The 23,182-nt window shown below is 38.1% G+C and overlaps 1 protein-coding gene across 1 annotated transcript in view; it reads left to right on the forward strand.

Annotated features, from left to right (window-relative positions):
- Nucleotides 1–23,182, forward strand: part of COL9A1 (collagen type IX alpha 1 chain) — a 98,448-nt gene that overhangs the window by 47,693 nt on the left and 27,573 nt on the right. The window contains exons 20-29 of the mRNA XM_066360291.1: nt 2,123–2,176; nt 5,266–5,319; nt 8,507–8,560; nt 9,903–9,956; nt 10,100–10,153; nt 10,631–10,684; nt 11,121–11,174; nt 12,447–12,491; nt 13,538–13,591; nt 13,694–13,747. Of these exons, the coding sequence (XP_066216388.1) occupies nt 2,123–2,176; nt 5,266–5,319; nt 8,507–8,560; nt 9,903–9,956; nt 10,100–10,153; nt 10,631–10,684; nt 11,121–11,174; nt 12,447–12,491; nt 13,538–13,591; nt 13,694–13,747 (531 nt within the window). The remainder of the gene's footprint in view (nt 1–2,122; nt 2,177–5,265; nt 5,320–8,506; nt 8,561–9,902; nt 9,957–10,099; nt 10,154–10,630; nt 10,685–11,120; nt 11,175–12,446; nt 12,492–13,537; nt 13,592–13,693; nt 13,748–23,182) is intronic.

A 23,182-nucleotide genomic window follows, 5' to 3' on the forward strand; every position in this document is an offset into this window, starting at 1 on the left:
GGTGAGGTGGTATCTCATTGTAGTTTTGATTTGCATTTCTCTAATAACTAATGAAGCTGAGCGTCTTTTCATATATCTGTTGGCCATTTGTATTTCTAAGGATGACAATTGTTCATCAAAGAATGAAGCTTGAAATGGTTAACAGATGCATGGAACTATAAACTGAGAGTAGGATGATGAAGAATTAAGAGACTAGGGGCCTGGAATTTGCATTCATATTCACAATTTTGCCTTGAATCTACTCAACAAATTAGTTTAAAAAGATTTTTTTTGCCCTGGCCGGTTGGCTCAATGGTAAAAGCGTCAGCCTGGTATGTGGAGGTCCCAGGTTTGATTCCTGGCCAGGGCACACAGGAGAAGCACCCATCTGTTTGTCCACCCTTCCCCCTCTTCTTTCTTTCCATCACCCTCTTCTCCTCTCGCAGCCAAGGCTCCATTGGAGCAAAATTGGCCCAGGTGCTGAGGACGGCTCCATGGCCTCTGCCTCAGGCACTAGAATGGCTCCTGTTGCAATGGAGCAATGCCCCAGATGAGCAAAGCATCGTCCCCTGGTGGGCATTCTGGGTGGATCCCAGTCGGGTGTATGCAGGAGTCTGACTGCCTCCCTGCTTCTCACTTCAGGAAAATACAAAAAATAAAAATAAAAATAAAGGATTTTTAAAGTCGTTTATGAACATAGAAGTGAATAGCCAAAAATCTTTCAGTAAAATATTGAATTTTTACTTCTAAATTTTCCATTTAACTTTGTGGTTATTGATTAGTTATGTGCTCCTCATCAACTGGTAAAATATTTAAATAAACTACATTACTCTTAGATGTATTAACCATCTATGGGAAATTACCCCAAACCTTGTTAATGAAAACTTCATTAGCATTGATATGATGGACATATCATTCACTGTTGTTTTTACGGTTACAAGTAGCATTCAGTTATAGGCATCTATTGACATCCACTCCATGAATTATGAATTTTACGTAGTAGTTTTAGTCTCTTTATTATATTCAGGTTGTATTCTTTAAGTACCTATGATTGACAGTGGGGAGAGGTAGTTCCAATGAAAAAGCCAGTGAAATGGCTGCATGTTAATCTGTTTATTTAAAGCAGTCCTAATGTGAAGTAGTAGTATTTTCGTGAAGATCTGTACAACAATTTCTAAAGTTCACCCAGAAGAGTAAACATTTAAGAGAACTGAAAAATAAGAGTGACTATAAATGAAAATTAAAGGTAAAAGAATCTCTCTACCTGAGATTGAGATATATTATAAAATTTTAATATATAAAATGTTGTGGTATTGGCAACATCATACAACAGATCAGTAGAGTAAAATAAGTCTGGAAACAAATATATTTGACAATTTTGTACGTATTAAAGATGAATTATCTAGCCTATGTGGAGAGAATGTATTATTCAATAAGTGATATTAGAGCAAGTGGCCACTTACTAGAAAAAAAAAGAAAATAGACTTATATCTTATATTTTACATCAAAATAAATTACTGGTAATTAAATATTTTTACTATAAAATTACTAGGAGAAAAATATAGATGAAATATTTATATTTTTGAGAGGTGGAAAATCTGTTTTTATGACTGACATCAAAGGTATAAGCCATGAAAAGAAAGGCTGATTTAAATACATTAAAATTTGCATATGGCACCAAAATAATAATAATAATAAGAAGAAGAAAAGTTATAAATAAAGGTCATGATTAAATTATATTGTCGTTTACGGAAAAGTTTGCATAGTATGACCTTATTTTTCTAATAATAGCCCCACAACACACACACACCTGAAACAGGAACGCACACATGTTCTCTCCTTTTCTGTGTCTGTGTCTGTCTCTCTCTCCCTCTTTCTCTCCTGCTGCCCTCTTTCTTTTGAAAAGCATCTAAAATGTTACTGGTATTTATAGTTGAGCGATGAAATGTAGGTGACTTTATTTGTGTATTTCTTTGTATTTTCTGAATGTTCTACCATTAATATAATTGCTCTTATAAAATATTTTTAAAGATATAGTAGAGTAATTCAAGGATGCCAAATAAATTTAAATTTATTAGACCAGGCCTATTTCTAAGTTTGTTTGCTAGAATAACGTGAGGTGTGCTATCCTGTTGCTTTTTAGGGTGAAGAAGGTGACCAGGGAGAACCAGGAGAAGTTGGAGCTCAAGGACCCCCAGTAAAGTATTTTTAAAAATACTTAACTAAGACAAGGAAATATTCTTTGTTTCATGACATTTAGAATATTTTCTATATGGTATTTGGATTAATAATATTATATTAACATGATACTATTTTTTTTCCAAACAGGAAAGAATCTCCTTTGTACATTTAAGCACTTTTTTAACAAAAAATTCTACCTATAATTACATCCATTCATTTACAAGTTTTCAGGGCTAGGCAATCTGAAAAAAAATTGAACACAAGGGAAAGATATATATTTTTATGTGCTATGGTACTATCGCATGATCTAATGAGAAAATTATGTGTATCCTGAATATTCAGCAGGTACTGGATTTAATGTAGCTTATGCCGCATGTAATTATTATAATTAGAATTATAGAATGTTCATTGTAATTAGAACATTCTTAATTGCTCATTATTATGTCTTTTAATAAAAATTTGGTCCCTTCTGCATCAGCAGATTGCTGCAATAATATGCACAGTGAGGTAATTGGGGGGGGGTTATCAGCATCCTTCACATTAAAATGTTTGTTAAATCAGAATTTACATTACCTTAGTATATGAAAGTGGAATTGTTACACTTTTTTTTTGTCACAATGAGTAATAACAATGATGGAAATAATAATTTCTGGCTATTCATTGAACATTGCAGTTTCCCAAGGTATGGACTGTAAAACACAAGGTTGGCTCCTTTTCTCAGAAATAAGAGTTAATTTTAAGATCGACAAACAAGGGGCCAGCCTTCCTTCCCTTGTTCTGCTCTCCCTGAGTAAATGGCCTCTCATAAAGGTTCAGGGAGCTGTAAAGATTAGTGCTCACCAGAGCTGACGGGACATTAGGCTAAAGGAAACGAGTCAGAGACATTGTAAGAAATGGACTTGGGGCTGACCTGTGGTGGCGCAGTGGGGTAAAGCATCGACCTGGAATGCTGAGGTCGCTGGTTCAAAACCCCAGGCTTGCCCAGTCAAGGCACATATGGGAGATGATGCTTTCTGCTCCTCCCCCTTTCTTTCTCTCTGTCTCTCAGTCTCCTCTCTTTAAAATGAATAAATAAACTCTAAAAGAAAAAGTTGATAAAAAAATTTAAAAAAAATAAGAAAGGGACTTGGCTTTTAAGCCATGTGAGAACTTTAAGAGAATCTGAAAAGCCTAAGTATTTGTTCTAGAGGCTTACCTTCCTTGAGCCTTTGATATGAAACAATAAGGAGATAGACTCTATTTTGCAAGTGGGAAATAGAGATAGTGTGAGAAATATATGCTTTTTTTTTTTTTGATCTGATGAAAATTTGGTGGGGACTTAAGAAGTTATTTAAAAAGCCATTCCCAAAGATCCTATGAACAGGATTTTGCTAGCAGCATTTTTTTTTTGTTTGTATACTACGTATTTTATTCTTTATATTTTTAATTTGATAATTGGATTTATTGGGGGCAACATTAGTTATAGGTTTCCGGTGTACAGTTTTATAATAGATCCTCTGTCCATTGCACTGTGCTCACCGCCCGAAGTCAAGTCTCCTTCCATCACCATTTACCCCCCTCTGCCCTCTTCTCCCTCCCCCCACCCCCGTTTCCTTCCAGCAAATCCATACTATTGTCTGTGTCTATGAATTATTTTTTCTTTGCTTTATCTCTTCACATTTAAAAAAGGATACATGGATTAAGGGTCACTGTTGGGTGCCGCATGGCTCGAGTGGTCCAGAGGGGGATATCACCGTGCTCGCTGACCTTCTGGTGTTTGGGAGTGGCTATGTCAAAATGTTTCTGTGAAATTCACAGATTTTCACCTTTTTAACATACATCTATGAAGTACTGTACAGACTTTTTTCTTTTAAAAATGCTTTTTGAAACATTTATAAACAAGCTCTGCCCTTCAAAGTAGTCACCTTGAGAGATGATATGTGGCATTGTCATGTCATCACGATGACTGAAATATTTTTGGAGTTCTTTTTAGAATTTTCAGAAAGAGCAGTTTTCATCTGATACGGCCACATGTCCCATTATATCCTAAGCAGGTATCCTAACCTGGCTCATCCTGCATATTTGTATTTCAGGGCTGTCCCACTGATCTGACAGACTTTGTGACTGACCTGGGTACAGAGCTGGCCATGGAATGTCCCGTTTTTCCAAGTGACAGCACAAGGGAAATGACTGGCTTAGAGCTACTTTATTGTAAGCCGGTTACAGTGGACAGTTAGTACGTGTTCAGTAGTTGCCCCGCTTCCGGGTGGAGCGTCTGCCCCCTGCTGTTCCCACGGGAGCTTGCAGGCTTGCTGTTGACAGGATTCATTTTTGGAGCGCAGCTGCTGTGGGGTCAGAAAGTCGAGAATGGTAACATTTCAGTATTGAAAAGGATACTAGGAATCACACTCCACACTCCTATTTTAGAATTACCTACTCCTGTGCCTGAGATTGGGTGAGATGGGTTCCTACTAGACCATACTGGAATTCAGAAACCATTCAGCATAGAAATGGTGCCATGAATAATGAGTACAAGTGGTTAATGGAGACTCTGGCTCTTATACAAGACACAAGCTTTTGTGGGTTAGCCTGGGAAGCTAATTGCCTTTGATGGCATGCACTAGGGAGGAAAAATATTCCAAGGTCTAAAATTACAACTATGTTACATGTAACCAATTTACAAATGTGAAGGAGGTGGGAATTCCAGTGTATTCTGTATATGAGTTAAAAGCTAAGTCATATATGTTACCATAATTCACTTATACTAGTGATATTTACTTTTTCTTTGGTCATCAGTAATTGTTCCAACTCCCGGTTGGTGTAAGGCTTCAGAATTTTAAAAAAGGACTTATTATCAGAACTATCCTTGGATTTTTCTTTCTAAACTAGAGTAGTTCACGTGTGATGCCACTGTTTGTTAATGTTACCTTAGGTTATGATAACATCCTTTTTCTGGATCAGTTTTCATGATGAGATAAACAAATGTGTGCTTCAACTATAATAATTTACTTTTCTTTCTTTCTTTCTTTCTTTCTTTCTTTCTTTCTTTCTTTCTTTCTTTCTTTCTTTCTTTCTTTCTTTCTTTCTTTCTTTCTTTCTTTCTTTCTTTCTTCTTTTTATTTCCAGGGCGCTCAAGGACTGAGGGGCATCACCGGCATAGTAGGGGAAAAGGGAGAAAAAGTAAGATAATGATACAATACCAACATGTATAAATGTTTAAATTTTGGCCATTTAAAAATATCTTCTTATCTTCAGCACCATCACTTTTCATTTTTTATTTGGTGCTTTGTAGACGTTTGGTTAGGGTTTCAGATTTCTGTCATAAACATAGCTGATAGAAATGAGTAGTATGCATTATACTTATGTGTTATATATTTTAAATAGGTTCATAGTTATACACAGGCTGTTATATGTTGTCTCTTTATCATTATTAATAGTTCACATTGATAGTGCTGACGCGGTACCTAGAGCCAGGCTAAGAGAGGGGCAGACGGAAAGGGAGGGGTGAGAGAAGGCAGGATGCCCACAGGGACACTAGGGCCATCAGTCGCTCTCCTGCAAAGCTGCTTGCTGAGTTCTGCCCTTAACAGGGACCATACAAGTGTGGCTGGAGTTCACCAGCCTGTTCTTAACTTGGTCACAGAAACCAGATTCTCCTAGTGTTTCCACAGCAAGGTACTCTGGGAGATGCTGGGGAGATTCAAAGAGGCATAAAGACTTCTGCAAGTTTGTTATTTATTGAGAAGAAACAGAGAGTTAGTTACAATGTAAACAGGAGAGACATCATTTGAAGGTAAGAGCTAAGAGGGAGTGAAGGGGGGTAGCGGAACTGGGAGGGCTCAGGACGGACCTGGGGCCCAGAAAGACGAGGCGTTGCCGTTGGTGGGAGATAGGGGCCAGGGAACGCTCGGCTGAGTGCATATCATAAGCAAAAACAATGGAAACCCGGTAGTTCATGATGTGCTCAGAAATGGTTTTCTTGCTCTGCATGCATGCATGTGTGTGTGTAGGGGTGTGTCTAGCTTCTTTACCAGACTTTAAGAAAAATGATTACCGCTTCTCAGAAAGTATGTTAGGAAATCCAATTTGTAGGCTCCCGAGAAGAACAAAAGCACTTTGCCCATCACTGCTTCTGACTCTCGCCCCGTTCTCTTTAGAACTTCTAAGGCTAATAGCTAGTTGGGTCAATTCACACAGACGTATACAGCCTTTTATTAACAACTAAACAAGAATAATTCGCATATTGTAGGACAGGGGTCCCCAAACTTTTTACACAGGGGGCCAGTTCACTGTCCCTCAGACCATTGGAGGGCCAGACTATAAAAAAAACTATGAACAAATCCCTATGCACACTGCACATATCTTATTTTAAAGTAAAAAAACAAAATGAGAACAAATACAATATTTAAAATAAAGAATAAGTAAATTTAAATCAACAAACTGACCAGTATTTCAATGGGAACTATGCTCCTCTCACCGACCACCAATGAAAGAGGTGCCCCTTCCGGAAGTGCGGTGGGGGCCGGATAAATGGCCTCAGGGGGCCACATGCGGCCCGCGGGGCCGTAGTTTGGGGACCCCTGTTGTAGGTACTCAATAAATGAAATGAAATTTTCTAAAGAAGAGATGCACATTTTTGTGTATTGGAAGAATGATTTTGTGAATAATTTCTTCAATTTTATTTTTTTCAACCTTTCTTTGTCTCTTTTAGGCATGCTCAATCTTTTCTAAAAACACTGCACTTAAAAAATATTTTATGTTTCTATATTCATGTTACCTTAAGTAACATTCTATGAGTATCTTTTCTGTTATGAAATAATAAATACCATTTATTTCAAAGTTGCTGATACCCAGGCTTTTGCTTTTTTCTGGATTTAAATCAGTCCTAATATATGTGATCCCTCACTTTGAAACCAATTACTAATCTGGATATGCTTTTTATCTGAAGTATTTTTCTACTTGGTATTTTTCAAATTTTCTCATTTCCTCTGATTTCTGTCAAATTGCTTCCAATAAAAAAATATGAAGAAGCTCTTCTCATGAACTCAGACCCATGGAGCGGTTACCTAGTAACAGCAGTCTGTAGCTGAGCTGATGCTGAACAGCATGAGAGAGAAAGTGCAGGGAAGCCATTTCTATAATGCAAAGGCTGGGCGTTGCTCTCACAACACAGGGTGAATGAATTCAAGGTCTTTTTCAGGTTTTCCAAACCTTTTCTTCCCTGGTGGATGGAAAATGCCTTCTGCTCTTCTCCATTTTTTAGGGGTCAAAGCATTTCAAGGTTCTTTGGTGCTTTTTCTGTGGTGTTTTCTTTGATTCTACCTATGTCTGAAACTCCTATCAAAGGTTTCCTCATTTTTCATTCTTACGATAGACACTGTCTCCCTGGTTTTCTTGGCCTGACATTTATTCAATTCTCTTGACTGTTTTCAGTTATGTTACCATCTCTCCATCTCAACCCTGTTCATTAGGAGATGACCTGTTCTCTTCAGTTGCCTTTATGCCTTCTCATTCATTTGTAGAAGAGAAAAGAATTTAAAGAAGTAGATTGTATTTTATGCAGCATATGTAGAGAGCAACAAAAATATACCATACTTTTTTGTTTTAAAATTACATTTTGATTTTTATAATGGAAACACAGAGATTATATGTAAAATACATAACTAAGTCAGATATAACCTAAAGATAATTAGATTTATAAAGCTTCGTGGTTCTTAAGCCACTCATTGCTTGGTAGGAGGAATCTGTTGTTGAGAGAATAGTTGGGTTACAATACGCTAACTGAACTTAACATCTATCCAAGAAGGGGAGTTAAAATCCTTTTTACAATTAATTCTTCCAATTGCATGGCTGGACTTCTGATTCTAAACCTGATTCTTTCTTGATGGAAATCCAGAGTCCCGGAGACCCTTCCCACAGCTCTAGCAGCAGCCGAGCTCATGGCTGCTATTTTTTGGGTGGTCCCTTGGCCTTCGCCATTAATGCGTTCCCATCAGAGTCCTGAGAATCGTGGAGGGTGACTACCAAACCTCTTCCAATAGATTGGCCAAGTCCTCTAAATAGTGGCTGTGTTTTTAGTTCATGTCAGTAACAAGAATGGGTGCAGTGTTAACTTAAAATATCCAGAATGCTATCAAAGTTTGGGTGGAAGTATTTTTGGTGGGATGAGAAGATGTGAAGTAGAGTTTTCATTTTTCAGGTGTCTTATTAACGACTTTTTGGGGTTCACTGATGTATAAAATATATATTAGACACACAAAACTTCTTTTTATCTGGCTATTACAGTTCTTTAGAAAGACTGATATGCCCTTTAACATACATGACTGATCTCAATTTAATATCTGTCTTTTTTTTTTTCTTTTTGTAGGGTGCTCGAGGTTTCGATGGAGAATCCGGGCCTCGAGGTATTCCTGGTGCACCTGTAAGTAAACTTCTTTTACAAAACCCAATGAAAGATTTTATTTTAGCAATGAGCAGTGATAGATTTTTTTGCTATATGTGTGGGTGTGCAAGTGTCTTTTACATGTGAATAATTAGAGTGGAAAATGGGCAATAGTTTTTATATTAATTTAAAGTATTTTAAATTAAGACAAGTATCTCTTTCTTGGGTTCAGATAGGTTTTTTTGTTCTCATAGGTGAAGTCAAATTGTTATGGTTTTATGTTTTTTGTGTTTTCCTTTTGTTTTGGTTGTCAGGTTGTTTGGTTGTCAGAATTACAGTAACTATTTCATGTTGGGCTCTTGGGTAGTCCTATTCTTTACTTTCTTTATGATTTCTGATCTCATTATTTCAACTGCCTCTGATATATGTGTCATTATTGTAGGCTGCCTCACACCTTTTCTGGAAGTAAATAAAAAAGCCATGTGTTAATAATAACCTAGAAAAGGTATAAGTAAAATAGAATTTCTAAATACCAAGGTCCTATATAGTTCAGTGGAAAAGACAGAATGTAACTGCACCATACATGATAAGGTCAAGCACTAGAACCTGTGGTGAAGGTAATCCAAGGAAGAGGACCTTAGAGGAAGGTTGTCCTGGAGACCCACAGAGCACATGTGAGAAGGTCCACCGTTGGTGATTGATAGGGATACTATCACAGAGGCGGCCACTGGAGTGGAACGTTTCTGTTGAGAAGGTGAAATTGAATGGATAAGGCAGAATCACATTGTGGAGAGTGTTTAATGCCCATCTTAGCAATAGGAACTGATCTAGTAGCAATAGGCAGCTTTTTGAAGTTTTAGAGTACAGTAGTCAATTCAACTCAAACTGTATGTTAGAAAGGTACATTCTCTCATCTGTTGCCACCTATATCATATATCAACATTAGTTTGATAATTTTGACAGAATCCATAACTATTAACTGGGGAATTAAATAATATGGAGAAAAGGTAGACAACTAATCCAAACCTCAGCTCACCATGATAGTCCATGGGAGTAGCTAATATGTATACCTAGCTACAAATGTCAAAGCTGCTTGCAGTATGGACCTGAGTCTTATTATACCTATACATCCAAAGAGAACAGAAGCATATGCATTTAAAGTGAAATTAGAAGACATGTAAGTTTCAATGATCCTTATGGAAAGTCATTGTTTTAAGACATAATTTTTATAAAAAGATTTTTTGAGCTAGGCATCCATGATAGAGCAAAGCCTTTGGGAGGAAAGAGCTGTAGTAAGGTAACGTCGATGGCATTTTATAATTTCAAAAGTCTACCAATAAGTAACTTTTGCTTATAGTAACAAAATTCTATTTTCATACAGGGTGATCAAGGACAGCGAGGATCTCCAGGAGAAGCAGGTCCCAAGGGTGATAGAGTGAGTTCGAATTTAGTGTTAATTGTGACTACAGGCATTATGCTTTTCAGCATCATCTGCTGATTAAGCTTGTCTCTTTGACATGTGCTAAGTATTGTGATAATTGAGTATGTTTTGTCTACCCTTTTCCTTCTGCCCTGCAGGGGGCTCAAGGTTCCAGAGGAATTCCTGGTCTCCCTGGGTCCAAAGGAGACACGGTATGTCTTGAGCTTTAGTCATCAACTCACATTTTTCAAAGTGATAATTAACTCATAATAAAACTTTAGAAAATGAAGGGAGCCTGACCAGGCGGTGGCACAGTGGATAGAGCATCAGACTGGGATGCAGAGGACCCCGGTCTGAAACTCTGAGGTTGCTGGCTTGAGCATGGAATTATAGACATGACCCTATGGTTGCTGGCTTGACCTCAAGGTCACTGGCTTGAGCAAGAAGTTACTTACTCTACGGTAGCCCCCCTGGTCAAGGCACATATGAGAAAGCAATCCATGAATAACTAAGGTGCTGCAATAAAGAACTGATGCTTCTCATCTCTCTTCCTTCCTGTCTGTCTGTCCCTATCTGTCCCTCTCTCTGACTCTCTGTCTCTGTCAAAAAAGAGAAAAGAAGAAAAAAATAATGAAAGAAAGAAGAATGTGACTGATTCTAAGAGAGTGTATTTCTTTGTGTGTCTTTAGGGCTTGCCAGGTGTGGATGGCCGCGAGGGGATCCCTGGAATTCCCGGATCAAAGGTAGCTGTGTGATTCAGTCCAGGAGTTAATAGGGCCTCTGCTCTGGCCGGCCAAGCATGGCAGTTACATTCCTATATTACTGGGAGATTTATTTAGCTGGTTTTGGCTTTCTTTCCTTCTTTTAATTTTTTAATCAAGTGTCAATTCAAAAACGCTTATGAGAATAGTATGCCTCTTGTTTGGTTTAAGGAACTCAGTAAAATTGTCCCATTGGTGAAAGTAAGCTGAAGGGAACTGTGTATTTTGATTGAATTTTCGTCCTAAATCCTATCCCACCCCAACATCCGCCCTGAGCTGGATCACATTACAGAAGTGCATGTAAGGTCAGCTGAAGGGATAAGCCTTTTACTGAGAAGCTCTGTGTCCTTCCTTTTCTTAAAACAAATATAGCAGTTCATACAGGTTCAAAGATGCCATCTAAAGGTTTTTTTTTCAGGGTGATCCAGGAAAACCTGGGCCTCCTGGTGATGCAGGATTGCAGGGGCTACCTGTAAGTACTGAATTCTTTAAATGCTTACTGGTTTATATGCATATATTGGTTTATAAGCATAAATATGAATTTTGAGGAGAAACATGTCAAGTAATTTGATAAGTCCTTGGGAGGATATGATGCTTTAATTTACAGTTACATTTTTGTACTTTTTCTCTGCATAGCTAGCTATTTTATTAATAAAATACTAACTTTTAATTTTATATTTAGTGCATCCCTCTTCTCTCATGAGTTCACGGAATGTTCTTTTTATCTTTTTACTAACCTCGAACTGTGGGCCAGGGTCATATACTTTCTCCTACTTTCAACCAGTTTTGAAGTTCTTGTTAGCACAGTTGACCCATAAGAGGGTTGACAATATGCTCAGGAACAATGTGAGACATAGATATCACTTTTTTTTTTTTGACTCTGTGCTGCTTTGCATGATTCAAATTGGTGTTTCTATTCATTAAAGTGGCTGGAAGTTCATGTGGATGATACCACATGTATTTTTGGCTTTTCAGAAGTAAATGTTTCAAGTTAAAAAGGAATACTTGGTAATACTGAAGACCAGCTTCCAGTTTATTATCTAACACTTCAAAAATAATCAGAAAATATTAGGACTCCCAATGGTAGGGAATCTTGGTTAGACCCAGCTTTCTCCTGCCATTTTTAAAAAATTTATTTTAAAAATTTATGTATTGATTTTTAGAGAGAGAGGGACAGTGAGAGAGAGAGAGAGAAAGAAAGAGATAGAGATATCAATTTGTTGTTCCACTTATCTATGCATTCATTGGTTGACACTTGTGTGTGCCCTGGCCAGGGATCAAACGCATCACCTCGGTGGATCAGGACGACACTAACTAAATGACCAACATGGTCAGGGCCCTGTCATTCCTTTTTTTTTTTTTAACTTAACCTTAAGATTTTTGATAGGTCCTTGTTTTGTTATTCTGTACATAAAATCATGCTAGTAAGAACTCCCATTGACCTGCAAATGGTGCTAAATTATAATTTGGAAGTTCATTCCTGAAAAATAACTAGTTTACAGGTAAGCTTTGCTTTACGAATGTTCAGACTTAAGCCAGATACAGCAAAGTAATACCGTCTAAACTCGCATAGTTCTATAGCTGACTGTTCAGAGTCGGAGAACTAAGACAAATCTTTCCACACTAAATCTTTGAGGTTGTCATGCATGATTCCCTCAGCCCCTGAGCAGTGTGCAGTGGGCGTGGCAGCTCACGGATTCTCAGATAAGGTGATCGAGCCCGTGTTCTGTGTGTATTTTTGCAGGGGGTGCCTGGAATTCCTGGTGCAAAGGGTATTGCCGGTGAAAAGGTAAAAGAGTATGCCTTTTAAATTAATACTTTTCTTAATTTCTTTATTCATTTACTAATGTATTTATCACTTTAATGTTTACAACTTGCCTTTTACTTTATCTTTGAAGCTAAGGAGAAATCAAAAAGACTTTATATCTTCAAATACTCATCGCTTTCCTAGCTGCAGAAAAAATACATCGACAAAATGATGCTGATTAGATTTCCTTCTTGAAAGTGTCATCTTTTGCCAGTAAAAAACAGAGACAGTTTTGTTGTTTTTTAAGCAAGTAAAATAAGGAAGATATTATTAAGCCACAGCAATTATGCCAGTGAATATTATTAAGATGATTTAGCTTAAACTAAAAAGATATTAGGCATCTCGTTCACATACAGATCAACTAGTGCTTATATTCTAGCAATGAACAACCATAGATGAGAGAAAAATTAAAGTCGATAAAACTGGATAATGTAGAAGTTGGATACTATTAGGTTGTATGGCTACAGCCCTCCGATCCTAGTGGTCCACAGAGTGTTGAGCAGAGATGTTCCCTCGGAAGTGGATGTGAGCAGCTGGTGGTGGAGGCGGCGTCCCGGGCATATGCTTTCTCTGGAGCTTGCGGGGAGGACTTTCTCTACAGCACATCCTCATTTCCTCATGGTGGCAGGATTGTTTATCATTTTAATACTGTCAATGTCAGGTAAAATGGCTCAAAGAAGGTTATTGGAGGTAGAAATGGTAAAAAGAAAGATTTATAGTTAATATAGTAAAGACAGAGAAGTCCTCTCATATTCTTGCCAGGCTGAAGACCTTTATTTTTTTACATTTGACTTTCATTTTTTGACTTTTTTGACACTTTTTCTATACTTCTGGGAACATGAAAACATTATCCTAAATCTAAAGAACTTTGATGTATCCTCTAAGAAAGCGTTTATACATCCTCCCACATTCTCAGTGTCAAGTCAAGAAAGTAATGCTATTTAAGTGTAAGAAATGCCTGGGCTGGGTAAGACAGATTGCTGGTAATGCTTACTTACTGTCTGAATTATGCTGCATCTCACCTTTAGGGAAGCACAGGCGCTCCGGGGAAACCTGGCCAACTGGGGAATTCAGGGAAACCGGTAAGAAACCTTACGTTCTTTCCACTCTTGTAACCTGTTGTAATCACTAAGCAAGGGATTAGGGAATGTTAACTTTTTCTCTACCTGCCTTCCTCATAACAGGGCCAACAGGGGCCACCAGGAGAGGTGGGACCCCGAGGACCCCGGGGGCTTCCTGTGAGTATTCTTTTCTTTAGGACCTTCTCAATATGTCTTTTCAGGGCTTTGCTGGGAACTCTTTCATTCATCCATCCATTCATCCATTCATCCATCCATCCATCCATCCATCCATCCATCCATCCATCCATCCATCCATCCATCCATCCATTCATCCATGAATGCTTTCTGATGTTTGAACACATGCTAGTCTAGATCAGTGGTCCCCAACTCCCGGGCCGCAGACAGGTACCGGTCTCTGGGCCATTTGCTACCGGTCTGCACAGAAAGAATAAATAACTTACATTATTTCTGTTTTATTTATATTTAAGTCTGAACGATGTTTTATTTTTTAAAAATGACCAAATTCCCTCTGTTACATCCGTCTAAGACTCACTCTTGACGCTTGTCTCGGTCACGTGATACATTTATCCGTCCCACCTAAAGGCCGGTCCGTGAAAATATTTTCTGACATTAAACTGGTCCGTGGCCCAAAAAAGTTTGGGGACCACTAGTCTAGATACATAATGAAACAGGAAAGCAATTTAGATATAAAATAGACTTGTTTGTCAGAAAATGGAAATAAAAATGAACTTTTTTTTAAAAAAAGCATGATGACCCTTTCTGCTCCCATCTCATGTTGAAGGAAATATTTTAGTGTGATTAAAAAACAACTTGTTGAGAGATAATTCATATGCTATATGATTCACCCACTTAAAATATATAATTAATTGATTTTTAGTATACTTACAGAATTGTTCAGCATTGTCACAGTAAATTTTAGACCATCTCATCTCCCACAAAAGAACTGTATTCATTTGTAGTCATTCAACCTTTTCCCCAATCCTCTCAGCCCTAAGCAACCACTACTGTAGTTTCCATCTCTACAGATTTGCTTATTTTGAAATTTTTATATCAACAGTGATGTGATATGTGGGTTTTTTAATTATTGGCTTCTCTCATTTAACACAATGTGTGTAAGTTCATCAGTGTTGTGCCACAACAACACTTCATTTTTATTGTTGTGTAATATTCAATTGTATGGCTATACTTACTTTATTCTTCCATTCACTCGCTGATGGACATCGGGGTTGTTTTCACTTTTTGGCTATTATAAATAATGCTGCTACGAACAATTTTCTACAAGTTTTTGTTTATACATTTCTTTTCATTTCTCTTGAGTATGTAACTAGAAGAGAAATTGCTGGGTCATGTGATAATTCTATGTTTAATCTTTTGAGAAACTGACAGACTTATCCACTTTGCAGCAAATGTAGCAATACATATTTTCTCACTAGATATAGTTTAACCCTCAGAGAGAAACTGATTGAAAATGAAACATTATGCACTTGAATTTAACTTTAAAAAATTCTCTCTGGCCTTCCAAAGTTCCTTTTTTTTTTTTTTGAAAGTCTGCTGGGCAAGAGAAAAGAACTCCAACTGATAAAAACAGAAACATTTATTTTCAATCACTGTTACTTACCTTCTTTTAAAGTATTTCTTGAGCACGATGAGTTAGGACTTTCATGCTTTCAGAAAGCGAAATACTCCTGGTGCCTTGTGACCGGGAGTGTTTTCACTTCTCACAGCTCTGGCTTGAGGTCGACCAGGAGGTTTCTGTAAATTCCTCTGCAGCCAGGGAATAGCGCCTGCTGTCTCACTCCTCACTTAGCTTTTTCTCTCTCTTACTTGAGCCTGTGACTATCTAATTAAAATACTTTTCTTAAGATTGAGTGTCAAAGTAATGAAGTTATGGCTAGGCCACACTTCTAAAGCAATGACAATGCTATGTGATGGGTTTTGAAAGATTTAACAGTATGGGAGAGGGGCACTGGGACTTTGAGAATATTCATTATTATGTCTAGTGTTCACTTTATAAAGCAGAAAACTGTATAGAGGAGCCCCTGCTGTTTGCTAGGACCATGTGCTGAACACAAAAAGTGAGACAGGTGGAGACGGCATGGCCCATCACCAGTAAAGTGCCACAGGATGTGAAAAGCAACTAATGCAGAACTGCAGGAGATGAGGTGGCGTGTGTGTACCTGCATGTGCGTGTGCGTGTGTATGTGTGTGTGTGTGTGTGATAGTCTCATGTGAGAAGAGGTAGATCACAGGAAATTGTGCCTGTGCAAGTTTTGGAGTCTGACTAAGGTTTTGATTTTTGAGTTTCTGTGAGTCCAGATTGTCCCTGTCACTGAGGCTCCAGGCTTTGGTGTTCTTCTACCTTCACATTTCTTACCTCCAGTAGGACCTTTTGTTTCTTCTTCTTCTTCTTCTTCTTCTTCTTCTTCTTCTTCTTCTTCTTCTTCTTCTTCTTCTTCTTCTTCTTCTTCTTCTTCTTCTTCTTCTTCTTCTTCCTTTTCTTCTTCTTTTTAATAAAAATAGATTTTTAAAATTTTTTTGTTTAGAAATTTAAATTTAACAGGGTGACATTGATCAATAAGAGTACACAGGTTTCAGGTAAATGTTTCTACAGCATTTGAACTGTTGATTATGTATATGCCCATCATCCAAAGTCAGATCATTTTCCGTCACCTTATATTTGTTTCTCTTCATTCCCTTCTCCCCCTGCCCCCGAAACCACTGCACTCTTATCTGTGTCCATGAGTCTCAGTTTTACATCCCACTTATATGTGAAATCATATAGTTCTTAGCTTTTTCTGTTTCACTTATTTCACTCAGTATAATGTTCTCAAGGTCCATCTGTGTTGTCGTTAATGCCACTATGTCATCATTTCTCATGGCTGAGTAGTGTTCCATTGTGTATATATACCACATCTTCTTTATCCAATCCTCTATCAAGGGACACTTGGGATCTTTTGCTTCAACTGCCTCCTTTTCTAAGGTCTCTTCTATTTGACTCTTCTTTTCCAATCCTGCCTTTAGCACTGGGCCGAATCACTCCCTGCTGCTGGTATCACTGGGGTCAGCTCCTGATCTACTTTCTCAGCTCCAGCCCTCCCTTCATCTGCCAGTGCCTCCCGACAGGGCTCTTGGTATTATGGCTGGGAGAGTTCTTTGCTCTCCAGGACTCCCATACGTCGCAGGGTGTCTGGTATCTGCGGCCTCCACTGTAGAATTCCAGTAGTGTGCTCACAGTCCTGGAACCAACAAAAATGTCAAACGCAATTGCAAAGACCCAGGGAATGATGGCGCTCCAAGTCTGCACCCACTGTTGTGTTGGTCTTCCCAAAGCACAGTTTTCATCGTCACTTTACTTCTTCATTTAAAAATTTTTAATGGATCTCCACAAAAAGACAAAATCCGAAGCTGTCTGTTTATGCCTGAGTTTTACTTCCCATTTCTCCCTTGCTCAAAGTCAAGTCAAGCTGGACTCCATGCCAATTCCCAAATACTCTCTCTGCGCTTCCTCAGCCTGCCTGTTCTCTTCCATTATACCGTGCAGTTAGCGGCTTGCTTCTCCATCCCTCTGACTCAGCTTCCCCTGTGCCTTCGTCGATGTAATTGCAATGTTACTTCTACCATGAAATAATCTCTGATTAAGCCCTATCCCCAGAGAGAAGTGATCTCTCCTTACTCTGAGCCCGCCCCCCTTGGCCGCCTTGGGCACAGTGCCGTGGAAACCGCAGGAAGGCGGGGACGTGTCTGACCCCACCCCCCTTGTTTCTTACAGCTCTTTTCTCAGGGTCTGCTGGAAGGTAGTTCTCAATACATATTCCTTGAAAAGAATGGAATTGGAGGTATAATAAATCTTGCGATGCTGCTTATGTGGGCAATAACTGACTCCTCACCTACTGTAAATTTTTCAGGAAAGCGTCATGAGTGGTTATAAATATTACTGTTCTGAAGCCGAGTTCCCACACCAAATCTCCTTCCTGAAAGACACATTTGCTCTTGCATTTTTACATCATTAAATTCAGTTTCATAGATAAGTTCACACATTTTCAGCTAATCCTTACAAGTCTGTTCAGTTTTTCTTGCAAATGTTAAACCGAGAAGCTCAGTAGAAGGCATGAAAACCTGTATCTAATGTGTTCTGCTAATGGACCAGAGCTAACTGGAACATGTCTTTGAAGTTAAGTGGTATTCCTCCTTTCTCCACCACTGTTCTGTCAACTTTTGCCAGTGCCACAGCAAACAGCATTGACAGTTTTTAACATCTCCGGTGATAACTCGTGAGCACGTACCTTCAGCCCTCGGACCGTGCTTCTGGCTTTTGCCATGACGCCTTACTTGGTCTGTACCTGAGTCTGGCTGACTCCTGGTTTAGAGCAGGCACGCGGATGGGGCCTTTCATTTGGTCCTACCATGAAGTGGTTCCTGGCCTACATCCCTTTCCCAGAACTTGTTAGGGCTTTTGTTAAGTGGGTTGGGTTTGCTCTGCTCTCATGATCCAGACTGGAATAAGTGCCATGCTGATGGAACTCCAGTTTCCTGAAGATTATACACTCATGGGTTACAGAAGCCTATCTCATTGCTCCTGAAGTCCCCCACCCCCACCCTATCAACGCAGCACAGAGGCCCCCTGTGGAACTTTGCTGAGTGATCTAAGCTCTGTTTCTACTTCACCCGGGCCCTGGGATGTTATCCCTGTCAATAATTTGTGAAACAGCTATAATGGTTTAGACAGCTTTTCACCTACCTCTTTGTGTGAGGGAATATTTAAACCTATACTAGAGAGAAATAGAAACTATATAATTCTGTAAAATTAAATAGATTAAAAAATGTCTTTGTGACAAACCTAAAAATAATTAGTGTAGTAGGACTAATATGATCTTTCAGTGTTAATATGAAAATGGGTTTGTAAACACAACGGTTGATAGAAATTACAATTGATCCTCTGGGTTAATCAGCACCTTCTTTGCCAAAAAAGAGGCATTTAGTGTATAATATGGACTAAGTGTAGTGCCTTATATTTCCCATTTCTTTTTTTTATATAGAAATGAAGTTTAATGGGGTGACAGTGTTCACTAAGAGCACACAGGTTTCAGGTGAACATCTCCATGTATACATCCTATTTCTAAAATTGGCGAGAATAATGTTTATTCTTCAGCTAGTTAGCATTTTGGGTAATCAGGAGACTACAACCACAATCAAGTCTAGAGCACAATGGAATAAAATCCATTTATTTTTGTAAAATGATTACAACACCACAAATATGATGACATTTTTTTCTGTGATATTTTAAAAGGCTAGTAGTTCTGTTTTTAAAGAAAGAATTCCAAATAGCATTATTTGCTGTATTTATTGAAATGACTGCCATATTTCCCCATGTATAAGACTCACCTTATTTCAAAATATTTGGGGTCTAAAACTTGATGCGTCTTATACAATGTTTGTAGACTTTTTTTACTTGTATTTTCCGATTTTTTGTGCTTGTTTTTGCGCTCATTGTTGAAGACAGTGATTCGTCATCAGACATAGATGAGGACAAGCTAATAGAGGGGAGCTTTGACAATGATGAGGAGTTGTATGAATTTTATGATGAATGAAACTTGAGTTCAATAACTTTATGTAATACTTTTTTTTTTTTTTTCAAATTTAAGGCCCTAAAATTAAGGTGTGTCTTATATATGGGATTGTCTTATACATGGGGAAAAACTGTATAGAATTATTCAATTCAAACTATTCAAAGTAGCTCCCAGTATAGTGGGTCCTCAGATAATTTCATTTTATTCAACATCATTTCTTCATAACACTGATGAGACGCCGCAGGAACTTAACCCTTGTTTATATCAGTTAGCCTATGGTAAATTTGGTTTAATTCTACACCATTTCACTTAAAGTTGCAGAACCTATTGATGTCATTAAATAAGGACTTATTGTACCTGTTTATAAAGAAGGTGCCATCCTGGTAATGGATGGTCTTGACAGACACTCGAGAAGTGAGGACTAGAGACTTGTTTCTTCCAAGTACAACGTTTGCTTTTAAAGAGATGTGGGAGAGTTAAAAGGTAAAGAACATGCAATTAAACATTCAATTAAAAAACATAACTTTGACTGATTTCTTTAGTCCTTGAATAAAACTTTGGATAAAAATAATAACACTTCTATGCTTACTATGAGCCAGGCACTTTTTTAAGTGCTTTAAGGTCTATTCAATCCTCTCAAAAACACTATGAGATAAGTACAGGTTTTAATCCACACTCTCCAGATGAGGAAACCCAGGCACCGAGAGGTGAAGTTGTGTGCCCTGAGTTAGCTGATGCAGGGCAGAGCCAGCCTTCAGACCTGGCAACGGGGCTCAGTGCCCACATCCTCGCTTCTACCCTCGAATGGCTGATAGCTCAAGTCATGGCTCCATGGGATGGTTTTTATTGAAGTTAGCTTGCCAAATTCTAATGGTACAGGGCATATTTAACACATTTTAATTTTTAGTATTTATAGAATTTTTGTAGTGAGCATTTAACAAAAGTCTCAGTAAAGCTGGTGAAGATGAATGGATACAACACAAGCCCCAGCAGATTCCTAAGTCTTACCCTAAACCCACTGTATCAGAATCTGGGGAAAGTGGATTATGGAGAAGGAATGGGGAGAGGGAGTGGCGGAAGACATCCAGTGAAATATATGTCTAAAAAGGTCTGATTCTGATGCGCAGCCACGGTTAGGAATCACTGGCAGAGGGTCTGTATCTTATTTTAAAACTAAGATTGGCTTCTTAAATAGGAATGGATGGGCTGATGTGTCTGAACATGGAGACATCTGTGGTGGCAGAGAGCATTCAAGGGAAAATTAGAGCCTTTTATTATGGTCTTTACATTTTTAATGGTAGGATTTTGCTTTTTTTCTTGGTTCCTTCCAACTCTTTTGTGAAAATCCATAACTCTTATTGTTATGGGGCTTGTAGATATTAGCCACTGGGCCTAATAACCATTTTCATACCAGCCTTTCTCGCCCACATTCTGAGAATGTGGTTATTATCACAGCTTTTGAACACATAAGAAATTTATCATTTATTTAGCACACTTGTGGTTATCAGGTCAGGGTTAATTGCTTCCTGCAGAATGCCTCTAACCTATTTTTTTTTTTTTTAGAGATTACTATTTATATCTGATTATTCCTGTTCATCTTAGTTACAAATGAAATTCCAGAACTGAGGGAAAGAGTATGCATATTTTTGGAATACACAGAAATCTTAAGAATGTCCATCAGAAAATCTTGCCCTAACACTTTGTTTGAATTATAAAATAAACATTAGTTGTTTGTTTGTTTGTTTTTTCTCCCAGTGAGATGGTTTGTATAGAAATACCTAAGTTTAGAATGTCCAGGGATTTATGGGTTGAGAGTGAAGTACAAACGGGGTGCCACATGCTATGTATTTGTGTAGCAATGTAGGAGTAAACGCACATAACTTCCCCGATCCTCCTCCATTGCTCTGTGTGCTGGGCTGTCGAGGGGACACGGTGCAGCAGAGCAGGCTGCTACCCTGAGGTGCTGAGCCCTCCGTGGGGACCAAGGGCCTGCCAGTGGTTGAAAAATACTTATGAACTAAAGAAGAAGAGTTTCCTGAAAGACATAAAAAGCAAGATTCCAGTAGAGAAAATCCTGTCTTTGACTGGAAAGAGAATTTCTCCAGAAATAAGTGAAAGGTTATATAATCTTTTATTTTCATTTAGCCCTTTCATTGTGAAAGAGAAAAGAAAAGTACGGCATTAATCATTTTTATGTTGGATAAGGTGACATAATGGTTCATTTATTTAGAAGTGAATACTGGAGGTTGTGTGAAGAACTGAGTTTTCTTCCAATATGATTAATTATTTTCCCCACTGATGACTATTAATTGTTCCGTGAATTAATGTTATATTAGCCCAGTGACATTTAGGATCTAATCAGGATGCAGTTCAGAAATTATTTAAAAATGCCAAAAGAGCAGACGTACTGAAGAAAATCTGTCTTGAACTTTGAAGTGCTGAGCCAAGTTAATGGGGTGGAACCCCATCTTGATTTACGATGAACAGAAGAATCTATCACTGTGGCTGGTTTTCACTTAGACTTACATCTTTCCAGCATCCATCCTCATAGGCACGGTCTCTGGCTTCCAAGCTTCTCACAGAGTTAGGGACCAATTTATTATCCAAACTCAGACACTAGACAGGTTGCTTATATAAAAAATTTGAAAAGTATTTAAGAGCACTTCATTTAAATCACCTCTAAGTCATATGAAATGACTGCCACAAAATTATACCTTAATCCTTTAGAGAAATAGAAAATTCAGTAAGTTTATGGTCCTTGACATCTTGTTCAACTTATAAATGAAGAATTGTATATGGGTCAGATCAGGATAACCTTATCAGAAGCATTCATAAATATTAAACATTAATATGAAGTTATGTTGCTTTAGAGAAAAATGAACTCAAAAGGCTACTTTTATTTTTATAACACTGTCCAGGAAATGTGATCATTTATCTAATAACCTCAGTGTTCAGCATAGTTGAACATGCGTTAGAAATAAAACAAGCTTTGGCCTGACCAGGTGGCGCAGTGGATGGAGCGTCAGACTGGGATGTGGAGGACCCAGGTTCGAGACCCCAAGGTCGCCAGTTGAGCACGGGCTCATCTGGTTTGAGCAAAGCTTGGACCCAAGGTCGCTGGCTTGAGCAAGGGGTTACTCGGTCTGCTGAAGGCCCATGGTCAAGGCACATATGAGAAAGCAATCAATGAGCAACTAAGGTGTCACAATGAAAAACTAATGATTGATGCTTCTCATCTTTCTCCGTTCCTGTCTGTCTGTCCCTATCTATCCCTCTCTCTGACTCTCTCTCTGTCTCTGTAAAAAAAAAAAAAAAAAAAAAAAAGAAATAAAACAAGCTTTTTATCAGACTGCATAACACTGCATGAAGTTCTCAGGGAAAAACATCGAAGAGGTCACGTGTCTCCTCTTCTCAAATGTCTTAATGTTCCAAATAAACATTGAAATTGGCTCAGAAAATGAAATTGAGAGTTGCTTTTGGTGTATCTTCATTATACATTGCACTTTCCAAAGTCTGTTTAATCTCTTAAGACGCATTTAAGACAAAAATGTGTAGAACAAAGAATATTTGATTTCAGAAATTTTATAAATTTCGACTATCTATGCCTTTTCAAAGTTGCAATAGTAATTTACAGGCAAAATTCTTTATTCTTGTCTCTTTTTCACTCTTTTGATGTTCAAGATCATTTGCTAGATATTGCCTTAAAAAATATTGTATACATGAAATACTCTTGAGATTCACACAGGGTGTGGAATTCAAAAGTAATATACCTAAATTTCAAGTACACTTAGTCTAAATGGGGCTAATATGTGTACATTAATAACCATAACATGTTAGGTGGTAATATCGATGCTGAAAATGACTGATTGCTGATCCACACATCAGTTATTTCTTTCTAACAGTCTGTAATCACAATGGACAGCATTTGGAACATTTCCTGAAGGGTAAACACTGAGGAGACTGTAGTCATTTTACATAAAGGTGTCTGCCTTTAGTCGAAGAAGTGGAGAATACTTTGATGACT

The sequence above is a fragment of the Saccopteryx leptura genome, chromosome 1 (genome assembly GCF_036850995.1).
Source record: "Saccopteryx leptura isolate mSacLep1 chromosome 1, mSacLep1_pri_phased_curated, whole genome shotgun sequence".
NCBI classification, from domain to species: Eukaryota; Metazoa; Chordata; class Mammalia; order Chiroptera; family Emballonuridae; genus Saccopteryx; species Saccopteryx leptura.